This window comes from Plasmopara halstedii, assembly GCF_900000015.1.
Source record: "Plasmopara halstedii genome assembly, contig: Scaffold_287, whole genome shotgun sequence".
NCBI lineage: Eukaryota > Oomycota > Peronosporomycetes > Peronosporales > Peronosporaceae > Plasmopara > Plasmopara halstedii.
In genome coordinates this window covers 31094-46800 of record NW_020187208.1, presented here as the reverse complement: position 1 = coordinate 46800, position 15707 = coordinate 31094, and the positions used below count along the sequence as shown (strand labels likewise).

The 15707-nt window shown below is 44.7% G+C and overlaps 3 protein-coding genes across 3 annotated transcripts; all 3 read left to right on the top strand.

Moving 5' to 3' along the window:
• Positions 1 to 2040: 2040 nt before the first annotated feature.
• PHALS_04902 (uncharacterized protein) lies at positions 2041 to 2499 on the top strand (the record flags this gene model as incomplete). Its single annotated transcript, XM_024722610.1, has 3 exons — positions 2041 to 2205; positions 2283 to 2387; positions 2428 to 2499. The coding sequence occupies 3 exons, from the start codon at positions 2041 to 2043 to the stop codon at positions 2497 to 2499; spliced, it is 342 nt and encodes a 113-aa protein (XP_024573669.1).
• Positions 2500 to 3469: 970 nt separating this feature from the next.
• PHALS_04901 (ubiquitin domain containing protein) lies at positions 3470 to 12427 on the top strand (the record flags this gene model as incomplete). Its single annotated transcript, XM_024722609.1, has 2 exons — positions 3470 to 3917; positions 3981 to 12427. The coding sequence occupies 2 exons, from the start codon at positions 3470 to 3472 to the stop codon at positions 12425 to 12427; spliced, it is 8895 nt and encodes a 2964-aa protein (XP_024573668.1).
• Positions 12428 to 15374: 2947 nt separating this feature from the next.
• On the top strand, positions 15375 to 15676 carry PHALS_04900 (uncharacterized protein; the record flags this gene model as incomplete). Its single annotated transcript, XM_024722608.1, has 2 exons — positions 15375 to 15389; positions 15485 to 15676. The coding sequence occupies 2 exons, from the start codon at positions 15375 to 15377 to the stop codon at positions 15674 to 15676; spliced, it is 207 nt and encodes a 68-aa protein (XP_024573667.1).
• Between the last annotated feature and the right edge of the window lie 31 nt (positions 15677 to 15707).

Below are 15707 nucleotides of genomic sequence, written 5' to 3'. Positions count from 1 at the left end.
CGCTTCGTCACCTGGCATGCCTCGCTAACGTCCGCACCTAGGCGACTCCGCTTCTTCGGAATGATCTCCACGGCATCCGAAAAGATGCATTCCGCGGGGACCAATGTACCCATCATTGTGATGTACCCCTGTAAAAGGATATTTGCATGCTATTAGCATGCTATAGCATTTGGCATGAGCGGGCTAGGCTAGGCTATGCTATGCTAGAGGTCTGGGTCCTAGCATTAGCCTTAGCCTAGCCTAGCATAGCCTGCCCTAGCATTAGCATTTACCTAGCATTGCTAATGCTATTGCCATCACTGCTGAGAAGTGCTGATCTGTGTGACCAGAAAACGTTTGGAAAGCGAATTTCGGGCCCTTGTTTTGCTCTCTAGCTTAGCAGAAACCCACACATATTGCCATTTGAGGCTCCGCTCCAGCGCGACGAGCAACATAAAAGACAGTTATATCTATCAATACGACATGGTCGAGTCGACAAAGGCGTCGCGTCTCTTGCACTTAAAGATGGATAAGCAGCGCTCCCTAAGCCAGAACCACAACTGGTGATTGTTCTGGTTTATGCGGCGGAGTGTCGTACCCTTTTTACTCCAATCAGTGAGCACGGAGTGCGTGATTTAGGCTGTCATGACGCGAAGCACAACGTACGCTTTTCCTTATTCAACGGCTCTGCCGTATGTCTTTTGGTTAGAGCAAAGGTGTCGAGTCAGAACTCGGAAAGTCGGCATGACCATTTCCATTGGAGATCACATTGGCCTGATCGCCGAGAATGACTTAATGATCTGCGTCTTTTAAGGTTGACTGATTCGTTTGATGATATCTAAGAGTGGATACTCGCGCTGCGAGTACGCTCGTACGAAAAGGCTTTGTTGGTGCAATGGGTGGTCAATAAATCCAAACGCAGTGGGTACTTGTGCCAAATAGCAAAGAGTATGGACGTCAGTGTTGTCTAGCCGTTATAGAGGGAACGTAAACATTAAACGTTTGGACAAAATTGCAGGACTCAGATGTATGAAAACATTGGATCCATAAGAACGATGGAATGTAGATGACCTTCAGACGCGTGTGCTGATAGCTTCACATAGCGCGAAGCATATATTTTTTTTATTGATAGTCGAACAACAAATTTAAATTGATTATGATTAGTCTAATTAAAACTCTGCTTGAAATATAATTCAAGATAAAGAGCAACCCAGGGAACTTGTTGCTGTGCAGACTCTCGTAATGCTTTCTTTCCATTCCTCCATAAATGGCTGAAAACTTAACATAAGCAACTTTACCGTAAAAACAACTCGCACTCCCATCGTCGACTGGTTCGGGCCTCTATCGTAGCTGTAGACCACCAAGTGGGCTATCGGACCGCATTCAGCTAAATACATTCGACTCCAGTTGTCCCAAGGACAAAAAGTCGAGCAACTCGTGTTCCATTCTCAAACAATACCACGGTAATTACACTGTAGGGCAGTATGTCGCCACGTTTACGATCTAATATATCAAAGAAACACAAAGTCATTTGAAAGATTTTTGGTTTCGCTCCTAGGTGAAGCGCATAAACCTAACCTTGGTGCGTCGTCAGCGCAAAACCGTTCAGTCAAAGCTATCTCGGTGCAATCCCTACACTCCCTCTGCGAGGTCCAACTATTTAGCAGCCGGCTCCTTCAAGATTGCGCTTATTTTTAAACATTTAAAATCCAGCAAACTTTTTGCTGTCGCTATTCCCTGGTGGTAGCAGCGTTGTGCGACGCAACTCGCTTCCCATTAGCTAGTGGATCCCGGCCTTGCTGCGGCGTGGTTCTGGATATGAACGAGCTGTTGTCAGATGAACTAAAGGCAAATGCGAGTGTCCACCTCAACCCTGACGTCATGCCTTGAGCTTCGCAAAGTTAAGCATTTAGCGACATTCAGATCTGAAGATCCTTGCATTGACTTTTCCTTGCAAAGCAATAGACACGATATGACATCGCTGTAAGCACCTTCATTTATGCTCGCTGTGTATGCCGACAAGTAATTCGGGCTCGTTGAGCTGAGTCTAGTGCAGTGGTGATGGAAGCCAGTCCCGTAGTGGGTCATTTTACAGTTCACCGCTTCGAGAACGGGAACTGTGAGCACAGCTCACGTGGAGGTGGGTGTGAGCATTCAAGCGTCAAGGAATTCCCAATTGATAAGGAGCGGCAAGACATTGAGTCTTTAGATGAAAAACGGTGGCATGTCGGGACTCGGTGGCTCATTTGACGTACCGAAGATTGCCTCACCTTTATTATTAAATAGGACTTTAATGACGCCAGTCTAAGGGACTGCGTCCTTTTTGCGGCTTGTCAAGCCATGAACTGAAGCAAGAGGTTAACAAGGATTGTTTTGGCGTAGACTACACTCGTCATATTCGCACTGAAGTAGTTTTGGAACTATGCTGATGGTTTGTGATCACAATAGGATTCACAGAAAAGAGTGTACTGGGTTCATCCGACTCGAGGCGAAATTCCGAAGTACCGTGGTGAAGTATGAGGTACGAAATTGGATCCAAAAAGACGTGAAAAAGCATGATAGTAAATCTTATATAATCTGTATACCCCTTTAATCCTAAATATGTCAATCATTATTCTGCGCAAGTGTAAAGTACTGGGCGCTGGAGAGGGTCTAAAATTTCACATTGTATGAACGACCTTAGCACTCATCATCTGTGTGCTTGTTAACGCGGAATCTAAGAGCCACAAAAGATTTAAGTAAGGTGCACAGAAATGTTGTTGCACCTTTTCCCAAGTACTTGTAATCAATACGAGCTCCATATAGGCATATGAACACAAGGACGAACAAGTAGTTGGTAATAGTGCGGCTACATACATCCGCTAGTTAGATGTTGGTAGGTGGGCAACGCTGTGCAACTAAACAAATGGACAAACGAGGTTAAAGATACGCCTTCGTGTGAACTGGTCACACTTGCTGAATATTAACCATCAGCGGGGTGTGGCGTTACGAAAATAGCACGCAGCTCGAAATGCATGCTAGAAAGACAAATATCACGATAGCTTACTCAGCAAAATCTCGGTATACATCCCTTTAAGCCAGACACCGCGAATTGACGTTCACTAAGATTTCCTTAGCTTCATCAGGCAAAATATGACTCCGGCTATTAATCTTCAGCGCTGCTATATCGATTTATAGCATTTCATTAAAAAGCCTGACTTCATTCAGCACAACAAAATTTACTACGCGGCCTAGTCACCGCAATTTTGCGATAATACAGTTCTCAGCAAAGTTCTTCTGTTTTGCGGAAATTTGTTGATGTTCTTCTTTTTTCTTTTATTAAACATCTGTGTCGAGCACAATATATCACATGGATTAACCGTTCTAATAATTAGACCGATTTTATTCTAGTCACTGTGTAAAAATATGAAGTTTACCTGAGTAACTCAAAAGCTATTTATTATACGAGAATTCCGCATTGAACGCGTCTGGGTTTGCGCGGATCGTAAGCATGCATTACGAGTTCGTAGCTGAACTGGAAGTGACGTACGGAAACGCACTTGCTGCAGGTGGCGGATTTCATCGGGTTACGACAGCCGAAGGCGTGGCCGCTGAGGTGGCGCCGCACACGTATCTTTGGTATAAACTATCTACTGAGGCGGAGCCCACCTTAGAATCTGACTCCGCCCCGCTTGCAATCATGAACTTGTGCTTTGGGGATGAGAATTTGCCTTGTGGTGATGATGATACGTGGGTGAAGCTGGACAAGGCAGTGGACCGCCAAAAAGGCCGCTATCTATGGTTCCGGACCTCGCAGTTTCAACCTCGTACGTCATTCTCAGAACAGAAAACCGAGGTCATGCCTCTCAAAGAGATACGGGTGGTAAGAGATCTTAAAGATGTCCCAAAACTCTTCGAAAGTCTCGACGAACCGCTCCTCAGCGTTGATGACGTAGGAAGTAAGCAGAAAAAACACTATATTAATTGTTGCAGTGATTAATGCCAATGATTGTTGATGACAGAGGAGATGCGGACGTACCTGTGCTTTCAGAGACTTAGTAGTGAAGATTTATCAAGCTCTACTTGGTCTATTGTAAACCAAAAAGTGGGCAACTGGATCGACATCAAAGACCTGTCGTCCAATAAGTGGAGCGTGGCCCAGATTCTGCAGCACTCAGTATCAGAGATACGCGCGCATATTCCGACGTGGAATAAAGGACGTAATGAATATTTATCACGCTCAACGTATCGAAATCGGGTTGCTAAGCTGGGTACCCATACAAACATATACATGTCTCCAGCCTATCCGTATCCAAGGAAGCAAGGTAGTTTGTGGAGCGCTACTTTGAAAGACTTACAACAAGCTCGCGAACACTTTGACAAATATTTCTACGACCGAGACAAGCAGAAAACGTATTTGCAGCAAAATCTTATACCATTTGTTGAAAAGTCGCTGCTGTGTACGTTTTTGTCGAGTGATCTTACAGAAGAGATGAATGCATTTCATCAGCACGTGCTGAAAAACGTCATTGCTTGTATGCTTGGCAATGATGCGGACAGTGTGATGGAGTTGATGCTATCCTTATTGCGAATGATTCTTAATGGCCATAGCTCTTGCATGTTTTATTATGTCAAGTACCCAGGAAATTACTCGGCGACTAAGTACCAACGTTTGGTTTATACGTCATATTTACTTACTCCTGATGCGTTGGCGGCGATACCTTCACGCAATCCCTGTCGATCATTATACTTTATTGACAATGTCGATCTGTTCATTCAAGCGGGAGGCTTTCAACTAATTTTAGAACGCCTTGCGAGTGACAACATTGCGCTCACTGAGGTCTTGCTGTACTGCACAATTTTTAACACAGCAAAACCATGCCTTATACAGCACAAGCAGCGCCGCAACTCGGCTTCGATTCGTCAACAATCGACGACTGAAGCGCAATCAGAAGATTTTTTTCGCGAATTCTGGATTGCTACTTTTTCGCGGCTGCGGCGCATGACTGAAGACGAGCTTAAAAACGACGATGGGATTATCGATCGCATTGTGGGCGCTCTGGATCTCCTTTGTCGCGATGGATTATTGCTTGGAAGTTGCCGCACCAGGCCAGATATCGACGATTCGAGCGCATTGGGTATCATGGATTTGACTCGTGAATTGGAATTTGCGGAGGCGATCGAAATTTTTCATTTGGATCTTTCGAAAAAATTTATTTGCTGTCCTTATCTGTCGCGACGATTGCTGAGTATTTCACGTATAAACGAATTGATTTTGATGGCGCAACGAAGGGATACTAGTCAGAAAAAGGCAAGCTTAAATTCGCGACGTGCACCAGCCTCAAGTACATTGTCAGCCTTCAGCACGAGTACTTCTTTGTTGAATTTGGATAACGAGCCTATGACAACGTGGTTACGCTCGAAGTACATCGTGGAATGGTTGGTATCATCTGATTTCTTGGAGATAATCCTGGGAGACCGAGAATGTTGTGCAAAATACGCTCTCCAAGAGGGTACACATTTAGAAATCCTGAAGCGCTCTAAAAGAATATTTACCTTTGTAGCGGCCCATGGTCTGTTAACGGAGGGGCATATTGTGCTTATGTGGAAAACAGCTTTAAGTCAACTTAGCTCTGGCAGAAAAGCAGTATTTGACATGCTTATTACTCTTTGTGGTGTACTTTCAGCAGAGATGGTGGATGTTGTCGTGATACTTTTGACGCAAGTTGCTGTGAGCGACTATGATGAACTCATTGTCGACTTTATTAAACGCGTGATAATGATCGCCTCTAAGCTCGTTGTTGATATGGAGACGGGTGGATCAAAGCTGTCGCTAACAGCACTTGTCACTGCTGCGTCTGGCTCGAGAAACAAACAGAGCTTCAGTGCTCAAAAAGATGTCGAAGTCCTAAATAAGGTGGTGAGCTTATGTTGCACTCTGTACTGGAATGCAATAACTCAGACTGAAGCGTCTGGTGAAAATAGTATTCGTGAATCGATGCGTGCTGGCGTTGAGATAGCTCTCGCTGACTCGTTAAATTTTGTGCAAAAGTTGTGGATTTCCTCTGGTCATTTATCATCACCATCGGGTGTAGAGCAGCAGCAATTATTGGGTGATTATCTTCGCAGATGTGCACAGAACATCGAGTGCGGAACGCTGGTGGAAACGTCCATGAGATTGATTGAGCTAATTGTGAGAGGCTACGGCGGCGGGTCCTCATTGGCTACTTCATTGGTAAATGTAAACTCGCTTCCTACAACCTCGAGCAATCTTTTGGAGAAATTAAACACTGCACACAATATCGTGTCTGTAGTCGTTAACGCAATCACGAGCTGCGTCGCTCAGTCTGAGAGCCGATCCCAACAGTCTTTATTGGATGCCATCATGATGCGTTTGAAATTCCTTGGTTACATCGTGACCAATTCCGACTTAAATCTATCTTATGAGGCAGTTGGCATTTTGTGGAGTTGTTTTAATGCCCCGGATAGCACCACGGAAGAACACAAAGTTTTTTTTGCATGGTTCACATCTGTCCTTCCTGATCCTAACAACTTTGTTCACCGAGCGTATTCTGGTCATGCAGGTTTAGCTGAAACTGTGGTATGTGAAGTTTTTCGATCTTTGACCAAGCCAGACGCAGGGACAAATAAAGAGATAGGTGCTTCTCAGTTTTGTTTAGACGTGCAGACGATGGGTGAGGAATCGTTTTGGGCACTAGAGCGCTTGTTTCGATTTGTCAACACAAGTACAAAGCGTATTTCCTTGGCTGCCTCGCGGAGAGTGTCGCACACCACAAATGAATCCGGAGGTTTTGTCGTAGAAGCCATGGATTTAGAAGGCCTAGAGACACTTTATGATGTAGCTCTGCTAGCAAAGAGTGACATCGTAAGTCAGCAAGCGAGCAATTATCTAATTTATTTGCACCTTCACGTCGGCTCAAAGCTTGTACGACGTGAGGTCTGGACAGACTTTGTGGAAAGGTGCTTCCGTAGATTAGAGCAGGAAGTTCAGACCACGGATGGTTTTTTCAAGCCACTAGTGGTACTTCGTTTGTCAGTACTACTAAGTACTTTCCTTCATCAGTCAGTTATTCACTCGCACGGTAGTGCCAATGGAGAAGGGGCTTTTGATGGCCCAGAGGAACTCAATGTTCACGTGCGAACGCAAGGGGGTCGAGTCGCCGCACCTTTTCGCTATCATTTGAAACGAACCTCGCTAGTTTCAGAGCTGCGTGATCGAATTGCCAAGGATACAGGTCATCCTGCGGATCGAATTCGAATTGTGAACTCGGGAAAGGTTAAATTGACCGCACAAGGACATGGAAAATTCACCCTCGAGAAAGCTCGTATTTTCAATGAATCGGTTCGGCCCTCTCGCTTGCATCCAGAAACGCTGCCGATTAAGCAGAAATCACCAGCTATTTCTAACGAAGCCAAGCGTATTAGCTACGTCGAGGCCATCCTTCTGTCAAAAGTGGAAAGCGATACGAGTGGGCACGCTAGTCGCAGTACCTTAGACTTTCACGGCGCCGCAAGTGCTGCTGCTGCGGCAGGTATAGTTACAGGTACAAATACAATTGGAAGTGGGAACAATAGCTGTTTAGAGAGTGATTGGCTTTTAGTCAAAACCGAAATTTCAGGAAACGAGAAATGGGTAGCACTCCTATTCAATCTCCTATCATATAACGATGGCATTGCTGAAGAAGCTTGGAAGATACTCAAGCTGCTCCCGACTAATGAATCCATGGAAAAAGCAATGCGTACATTGAATAATGTGCTCGCGATTGATGGGTCTTTTCGTAAGAAACCGACCTCGTTCGAGTGGAAAACTCTTTTGGAATCTGATTGTCCTCCAAAATTATTGTATCAGCTTGAGCTTGTGGAGAAATTTGCACTCTGCAGTGATAGATGCAATGGCCAAGACAGTGATGAAGAAGGAAATCAAAAAGTTTCGAACCTTACTAGTGAATCTGAAACAGATGATTTAATTGGCACTGCAAATTTCTGGAGTGCGTCTTTCATAGAACTTGGCGGACAGACTCGTCTCGAACAATTTGTGCTGTCGTCAAATTTGCGTCAGCTGCTTGGCCAAGGAACACTTTATGAAATGTGCTTATCTAAACTTCTTAAACTGCTTCGCCATTTCGTTCTGATTAAATCTAAATTGGAGGAAGTGAGAAACGACTTACCCCAACAAAATTTTCATCAGCTAATTCGTCAGCTCCTAGAAACGCTGAGTAGTATTCTGGCGGTAGACAAAGCGTCCAGAATTGCCCCATCGTCCAATTTGTTATCGAATGAGAAGTCTAACGCAAATACAAAGGATTTTGAGAAACCACTTGCTCTGACGATGCACACTCGCCCTCAGGTTGATGACCCTGACAACATCGACAAAATTCCGAGTGATGCTTACTTAATGACACGACTGCTATCTTGTATTGCTACGTGTGCTCTGGCGGCGAACCAAGGAGCATCAGCATTTTTGGAGACTTCTCCGGATCATGGAGACGTCATTTTGCGTTGCCTCGTAGAGAGCCGCTTTAAGCCTGTTCGGTTGGAGGCCGCCAACGCAATTGCTGCTTTGTCAACTGTGCAAAATAAGCTCCGGGCAGATCGATTTGCTTGCTGCAACTACTTTCTGCAGCTTATTGGAGGGTACACGGGGACCGTGACTAACGAGGAATACTATCATATATTCACATTGCTTGTATCAAGCGCAGAGGACCTTACTAATTTCGCAATTCTCTCGTCATGTAAGATCTTGTGTGGTCGAATTAAGGCGTTTAAAATTAACGATGAAGCTTCAGCTTTCACTGCTTCTACGAGTATCATGAAAGAAAGTAGGCATTTGGAGTTGGCAAAACTCACACCCAGTAATCAAATTTGTTTGTCCACCACTGATGCGCTTCTTGAAGGGCAGCTGTCAACACTGCTCTCTATCATAAAGCGAATCCCAGCAGTTTTAGCAGATGGCAATCTCGCCATACCATTTGGTAGACGCAGCTTGCGAGAGGTTGTTGCTCGAACGCTTCATAACGAAGAAGGGATTGTTCATGAGCTGTTCCACGAGTGTCTATTTGCTACATCTGACTTGAAAACGAGTGATGAGAGCCAAAGCGAGGGGAGTAACGTTGGGCTTTTTAATGGTCAGGCGTGCTCTAAGTCCAAGTATTATTTACGGCAACCGAAATGCCGCAGCGATTCTTGCCGAAAGATTGCTTTTGACTTACTCAAAGAGCTCTCAGTCGATAATACCGATGGCTTGCGTTATCTGTTGACCCAGATGGCTAATCAGCACACTCTTGACCGTCCACTTGATCCCCTCGCAACACCGTCGGCTTCAAAACTCAAACGGAAGAGTGCAAAGTCTATTAACGACCAATTGCTATTGCGCGGAAAATACGTGGGTCTCAAGAATCTTGGGTGTACGTGCTACCTCAATTCAACAATCCAGAGTTTTTTCATGATGCCGCGTTTTCGCCGACACATTCTGCGCCTACAAGCAAGCGGCAGTGAAACGAAGAGTCTTATATTTGAGCTTCAATCGTTGTTTGCACATCTTGAGGGAAACGCAAAGCCCTATTACAATCCGCGCTCGTTTACTCGTGCAATAAAGACGTGGGATGGAGAAACGATGGATGTAAATGTTCAACAAGATGCCAGCGAATTTTTAACGTCATTTTTCCAGCAAATTGAGTCGGAAATGAACGGCAGCAGTGCCAACAATGGGGAATTTCTTACAAGTGACGAAAGTATACTGAATACATTTTTTGGCGGGGAATTTAGCAATGAACTTGTTGCCGAAGGTGATCGTTATAGCGAGCGCTTTGAACCATTCCACTTCATTTCTTTGCCAGTTCGCGATCGTAAAAATTTAAAGGAATCGCTGGAGGGGTGGGTTCAAGGTGAAAAGGTAAGCTATACATGGGAACACACTTGTGATCTGAAAATTGGAGAGAACAGTACTTTTGATGATAGCAAAGACGAAACAAAAGTGACGCTGGATACGCACAAGCGAATTTCCATTTCAAAGCTGCCTGCCTATTTGATTATACATCTAAAGCGCTTTGAATTTGACTTTGAAAAAATGCAACAAATTAAGCTTCACGATCGATTCGAGTTTCCTACCGAGTTGGACATGTACCCATATACCAAGGAAGGTCAGCAAATAAAGAGGAGAAGATCAGTATCATCCGTTGATGACGGAACGGCTGCTCACGATGTCCGTATGCGTACGTCTTCTGACAGCACAGATTGTAGAAGAACGACAGCTCCAGAGTACTCACAATATGAACTCGTTGGAACTGTTGTGCACCTTGGAACGGCTCATTCGGGACATTATTATTCTTTTTTACGCGATCAACAAGTCCCACGGGACACGAATCTGTGGTATGAGTTTAACGACAAGCTGGTGAAACCGTTTGATCCAGCTCAGATTCCTGAAGAGTGCTTTGGAGGTGAAGAATCCGCACATTCTCATCAGAACTCAGCCACCAAGGTTTTATCACCTGAAGCTGATGCTGCATCGTCAGCAAAGATGAAGAAGCGCAGCAGTTTTATGCTCTTCTACGCCCGAGTGACTTCGTCACTACGACTGGTAGAAAATGAGGAAGTTTCGTGCGTTAGCTTTGCGACCATTGTTCTCGTGGTCGCATTCTTTTCAAGACTGAAGCGACGAGCGACCGAAAAGCTGGCTGCATTGCGTCGTGTGGCCCAAGTAATCGCCCCAGAACCGATCTGTAAGCTTATTGCGATGGAAAACCGCCTTTTCTGGCGAAAAAAATATCTGTACAATAAGCGATGTCTAAAATTTACATATCACTTGCTGCGATCTTGCCTCGTCGGATTTGAAAATGCAAAGAATATGGCTGTGATGCCGCATTTTGAGCCAGTAGAAGCTCAATTTGAGGCCTTGCAAGTGGCGACCAAATTTGTGTTGGGCACGTTGTTGCAAGGTGGAGAAGTAATCAAGCTAACGGAATGGCGTTTGATTTTGCAGTCTCTCTACCATTCTGACGTTGAAGGCTGTCGCTGGTTTTTATCGATAATGGAAGCCAACGAATCGCTACTGCTTGAGCTGCTGATCTTTCATGAGAATCAAGAAGTTCGTGAATTGATGGCCAATGTAATTTCGGAAGCAATAGTAACGACGTCGAATGCTCCATATGAAGGGGACGCACACGATAGAACATCAAGCTTGTCAATGGAAGATCAGAATAAGAAACTGCCTGCATCGTTCGAGTTCATGTTTTTTCTCATCCAGCTCATGCCTGCACTACTCTCAGTGCCTGTTCACCACCATCGACAGTATTTTTTCACGATGTACGATTTTGTGCAGACTGGGCGCAACGAAGGGTCGTTTCTAGTGGTGAATAGCGTGGTGGGTGCGATCGTGTCTCTACTCACTGGCCTTGGCAATACGCAACCTCTGCTTCAATCGCATCTGAGAAAGCATAAGTCAAAGCAAATTCTTAAACGCATTGACCTAAGCGTCACGATTTTAAAGCTATTGTCAGTGCTCATTCGATGCAGTGTACCTCCCGCAATGGATGTTGAGTCGAGCCATCTAAATCTGCCTACCAACATGGCGCAAGAACCCGTGGATCTTACACCAGCCGATCACAATGTGCTTTTGAACGAGCGCTTCATTACTCTGCTGACTCAAAGGGCGAATCATTACACGAAGGAGACAAAACCATTGGAGCAAATTATATGTCATCTCTGCTGGGAAAGTCGGCGTGTTTCTGCGGCATTCTTGGAAAAAATCATGCATGGTATCGAAGTGGAGGATCATCATGACGTCAAGCCATATTTTCGTACGTTAAATTCGCTACTCAAGATCCGAGACTCGCTTGCTGAAGAACGTCTCACGGATGGACTCACCAAACTCGTTGCCGTGATGGCATCGCAGCAACGCTACTACAAGGCCACCGAAACATCCCTTGACATGCTCACAAGGCTTGCCAAACGTCACAGTGGTGTGACACAGTGGCTTTGCTCTAATAGACAAAGCTGCATGTGGATGGAAAAGTGGCTACTAGCCCATTGCGGTGCTGAGGGATACCTGCAACAACGTAAAACTGTTTTGATCAAACCCAACAGTACATCATCGTGGGTGAACGTGAGTGTAACGAGTTCAGGGCTCATCAAAGCGATTGAACGCTCCATCACAAAACTATTACCGCGTATTCGCAGCATTTTAGACCCGGAAGGTGTCGTTGAGACCTTTTATGATAGTGACGACAACCCGCAGCGACTTGTGGGCAAGCGTGTGCGAGTAAAATGGGCAAAGGATAAGTGGTACGAAGGCATTGTACAGGAATTTAACGAGGATACGTATGAGCACTTTGTCGTGTATGATGATGGCGATAAACGGTCGTACCACATGTCGGAAAAACTTTTCTATGTTGTGAACCTGACTTCGTCACCCAAATCACGCCAGAGAAAGCTCCAACAGCAACAAGCTTGAACAACCGGACTTGTAATTAGTCTTACAAAGAGTTAAAAGGTGGCCAGTCTTGTCGTAAGCTATTACCGTAAGGGTCTGCTCCCTCATTTAACCCAGCAAGGTTGGTGATTTGGCAGTGCTCAAGAAAACCATGATGTTGACTAAGCGCTGTGTATTTTTATCAGTTAGAACCTTATCTTGAAACCGAGGCGATATAATCCTGTCAAGCATTAGAATGTTGATGGAAATTGTGGATATTACGACCGTTAGAATAGAGATGACCTGTGAAGAAATGAGGAACAGGACAAGCGGATGTGAATGGAACCCAAGACATATTTGTGCAAGCTTCAAATATTACGAGCTTTATTAGAGGATATGACGCAATCGCACTGCAAAATGTGGTGACGATTTGACTGAGAGCGAGCAAACAGAAGTGAAATCGGAGGTGATTAGCTGTTGCCCACATATTCAACGATGGCTTCGAAGCAATAGGTCTTGCTCTCAACTTTTTCCAAAAAAAATTTCGACGACTTCGGCATTTGTGCCACCCTACTTAATTGCTACTGATAACAAGTACAAGGTGCACGCAATCTAACTGAATTAATCTGGAGGACGTCAAGATATGAAGTGATGGTGTCGGTCTTGGCGACTTTATGGGACTTTAAGCCCTACGCATCATGACCGTAGCTCACATTTACGTCACGCGTAGGGTTCCATCACTTCGTAGCTCAAGCTAGAATGGTTGATCAAGCACGAAAGATGGGCTAATCATTCGGCCCTACTATGGTGAACGCACACATTACCCAGTTGCCACTAGGACTAGAGCGAAGCATTGAATTAGCGAGGTAGAGTATCATGATATAACCCCATGATCAGTACGGTATGGATGAGGGTGATGGAGCTCCTTTAATAAGAGATTTATAAGGACGTTATGCATTTTATTATCATAGACATCAAAATAGATACATGTAATGCCACTATCAGCTAGTCTTAATGCCAAAGTCTTTGTATTTAGCTTAATCTGTTCGGATGCACGATAATCCAGCTGCGTCTGGAACACTTAGTGGTTGCAGCGCGGAAAAGTACATGTTACTTAAGAGGCTCTCAGTAGACAGCACCCGAAATTCTCCGGTGGCAGTTTGGCGAGCGGCTAGCCTGTCTTCTGTGCACTGATTACGAGGAGGAAGAGTCAAGACTTAATCCTTTCGAGATGCACGATAATTCTGTTGCGTCTGGACCACTTAGTGGTCGATTTTTGACGACCGAGTTAAAATAAAAGTGTCCCTGTTATGAGGATGAAAGATTACATGCTTTGCAGCGAGGCTGCCGTAGCTCTTTGCTTAAAGGAAGCTAAGCTAAGGTCACCGATCTTGCGTCCTTTCAAAGAACCAGTACTAGTGTAGCGGGTCGCAACCCGCTACTACTAAGTACTAAAGCCTTACCAAGGCAAACCAACCTTTCTGATCAAAATCGAAACTGAATTTGATTGTTTAGTTGCGGCAGAGCCGCTAATGTCTGATTAAGCAAAACCTAACGAATACAGCAATATGCATTACTACTGGCATCCTGCCACGCGGTGGCTTTTTATTACGGTGTAGCCACACTGCGTTATCCCACGAACTATGAAATACACACCTATGTACGGTAGCACAATTTTGTGCGACCTACCCTTTTCTCACAAGGGCACGTGTAACCCCGTTACAATTTTCGTATCTGGGCTCTTGACAAAAATTCAAGCATTAGAAGATCTCAAGAAAATATCGTTATCAACAGCCAAAGGCGCGAATCCTGTAATCGTTGGCTTATAGGCGACCACCAGCTATAAAATGCGTTAAGAATACACCTCTAACGTTTCATTAAGCAAGGATCTACAAGCACAACAGGCGTAGTCGCCGATTGTGAGCATCAGGTTCTTCGGATTGAACTAGATTCAGATGGCATTTTCATTACCAGACTGTTCAAGCGACAAAAATCGCGGGTATTCAAACCTCCTTAACAGAGTTACTGAGTGTGATCGAAGTTCTTGTCCACCAATGAAGGGGGCGAAAAATAAGCGGACTCTGCCCAGACGCATAGCGAGGATGGTGGCAGGCCCTATTCTAGAAAGGGTACTAATCTTCAATGGTATGGAAACTCCATATAACCACTTTTATAAGAGCGGTTGGTGTCGAACTGAGCGCAAACCACAACTTTCGTGACTTGAGGGCCGATTGGGGCGCGGAAGGTGAAGACATTACGAGTGCTTCAGATGCAATTAATCTCAGCCAAATCGAGAGCAACGAGAGCCTGATTGAAAAAGCGCGAGACAGCTTCCTAAGAGACTTTTAGCTCAGCCTCGGGGCTAACAGCCCAGTGTGCATCAAAACATTGGATTTTATGAAGCCAGAATATTTTTAATAGATTCAGAAGGGACGTGCAACTGCGTGCGATGTGCGACCGTTGAAATCATCAAAGATGATGAGTACCATTTCACGCGCAATGAGATAAATTGGTGAAGGCGAGGACCTTAAAAGCACAGAATGCTGTTGGTGTAACGAAATGCTGAATAGGTATACTATACAGTCTTAGGTATGGCGTGGCCTGAGTCATAAATAACTAGTTTGGGTATCACACACATTTCTCCCAGTGGAGCTGTGGTGTCAATAAGCAACCCTTGTTTAAGAGCAAAAGCGCGGGCACAAAGCTGCAATTAATTTGCTTAATATATGGTATTTTCCGATCTAGTTTTCAGCAATTTTCTATCGTAAGGACCGTAGGCTTAGCTTATTGCAGTAGAACAATTGACTTTCGTCTGAGTTTATATTGATGTGATGATATTAGCGACGTTATGTTGCGGTTCCCGAAAAGAGTTTATTTTACACTATCTTCGTGCAAATTGTTGTCCAGACCAAATCACATCCTTAAAAATATTTGGAATAGCGGCACTGACAAATTCTCGATTGCCAATTTCTATAAATGCCTGTGGACCATGGTTTCCAACGAAGTATTTCATTAAAAGGTCGTCGCTGGCGTCAAAAAGGATACCCTTGTACATTATTCTCAAGTGTTTAATATTAATATCCATTACCGATTCCTCAGAATTGCACGACTATGGACGAACATATCGTAAAAAAGAGGTCTTTAAGTCACCGCGATGCGGCTTTAGCTGCTTTGGCACTAGCTCGCTGGAACGTGAAAAGCCCCGTGAGCATATTTAGTGGGCCCCAAATCATTCCACTCGAGGTACTTCGTGTACTGCGTTACTCGAGCAAAATATTTATTGAGTGTTAGCACTTCGCTCTAACTCCTCGGTCGCTACGGG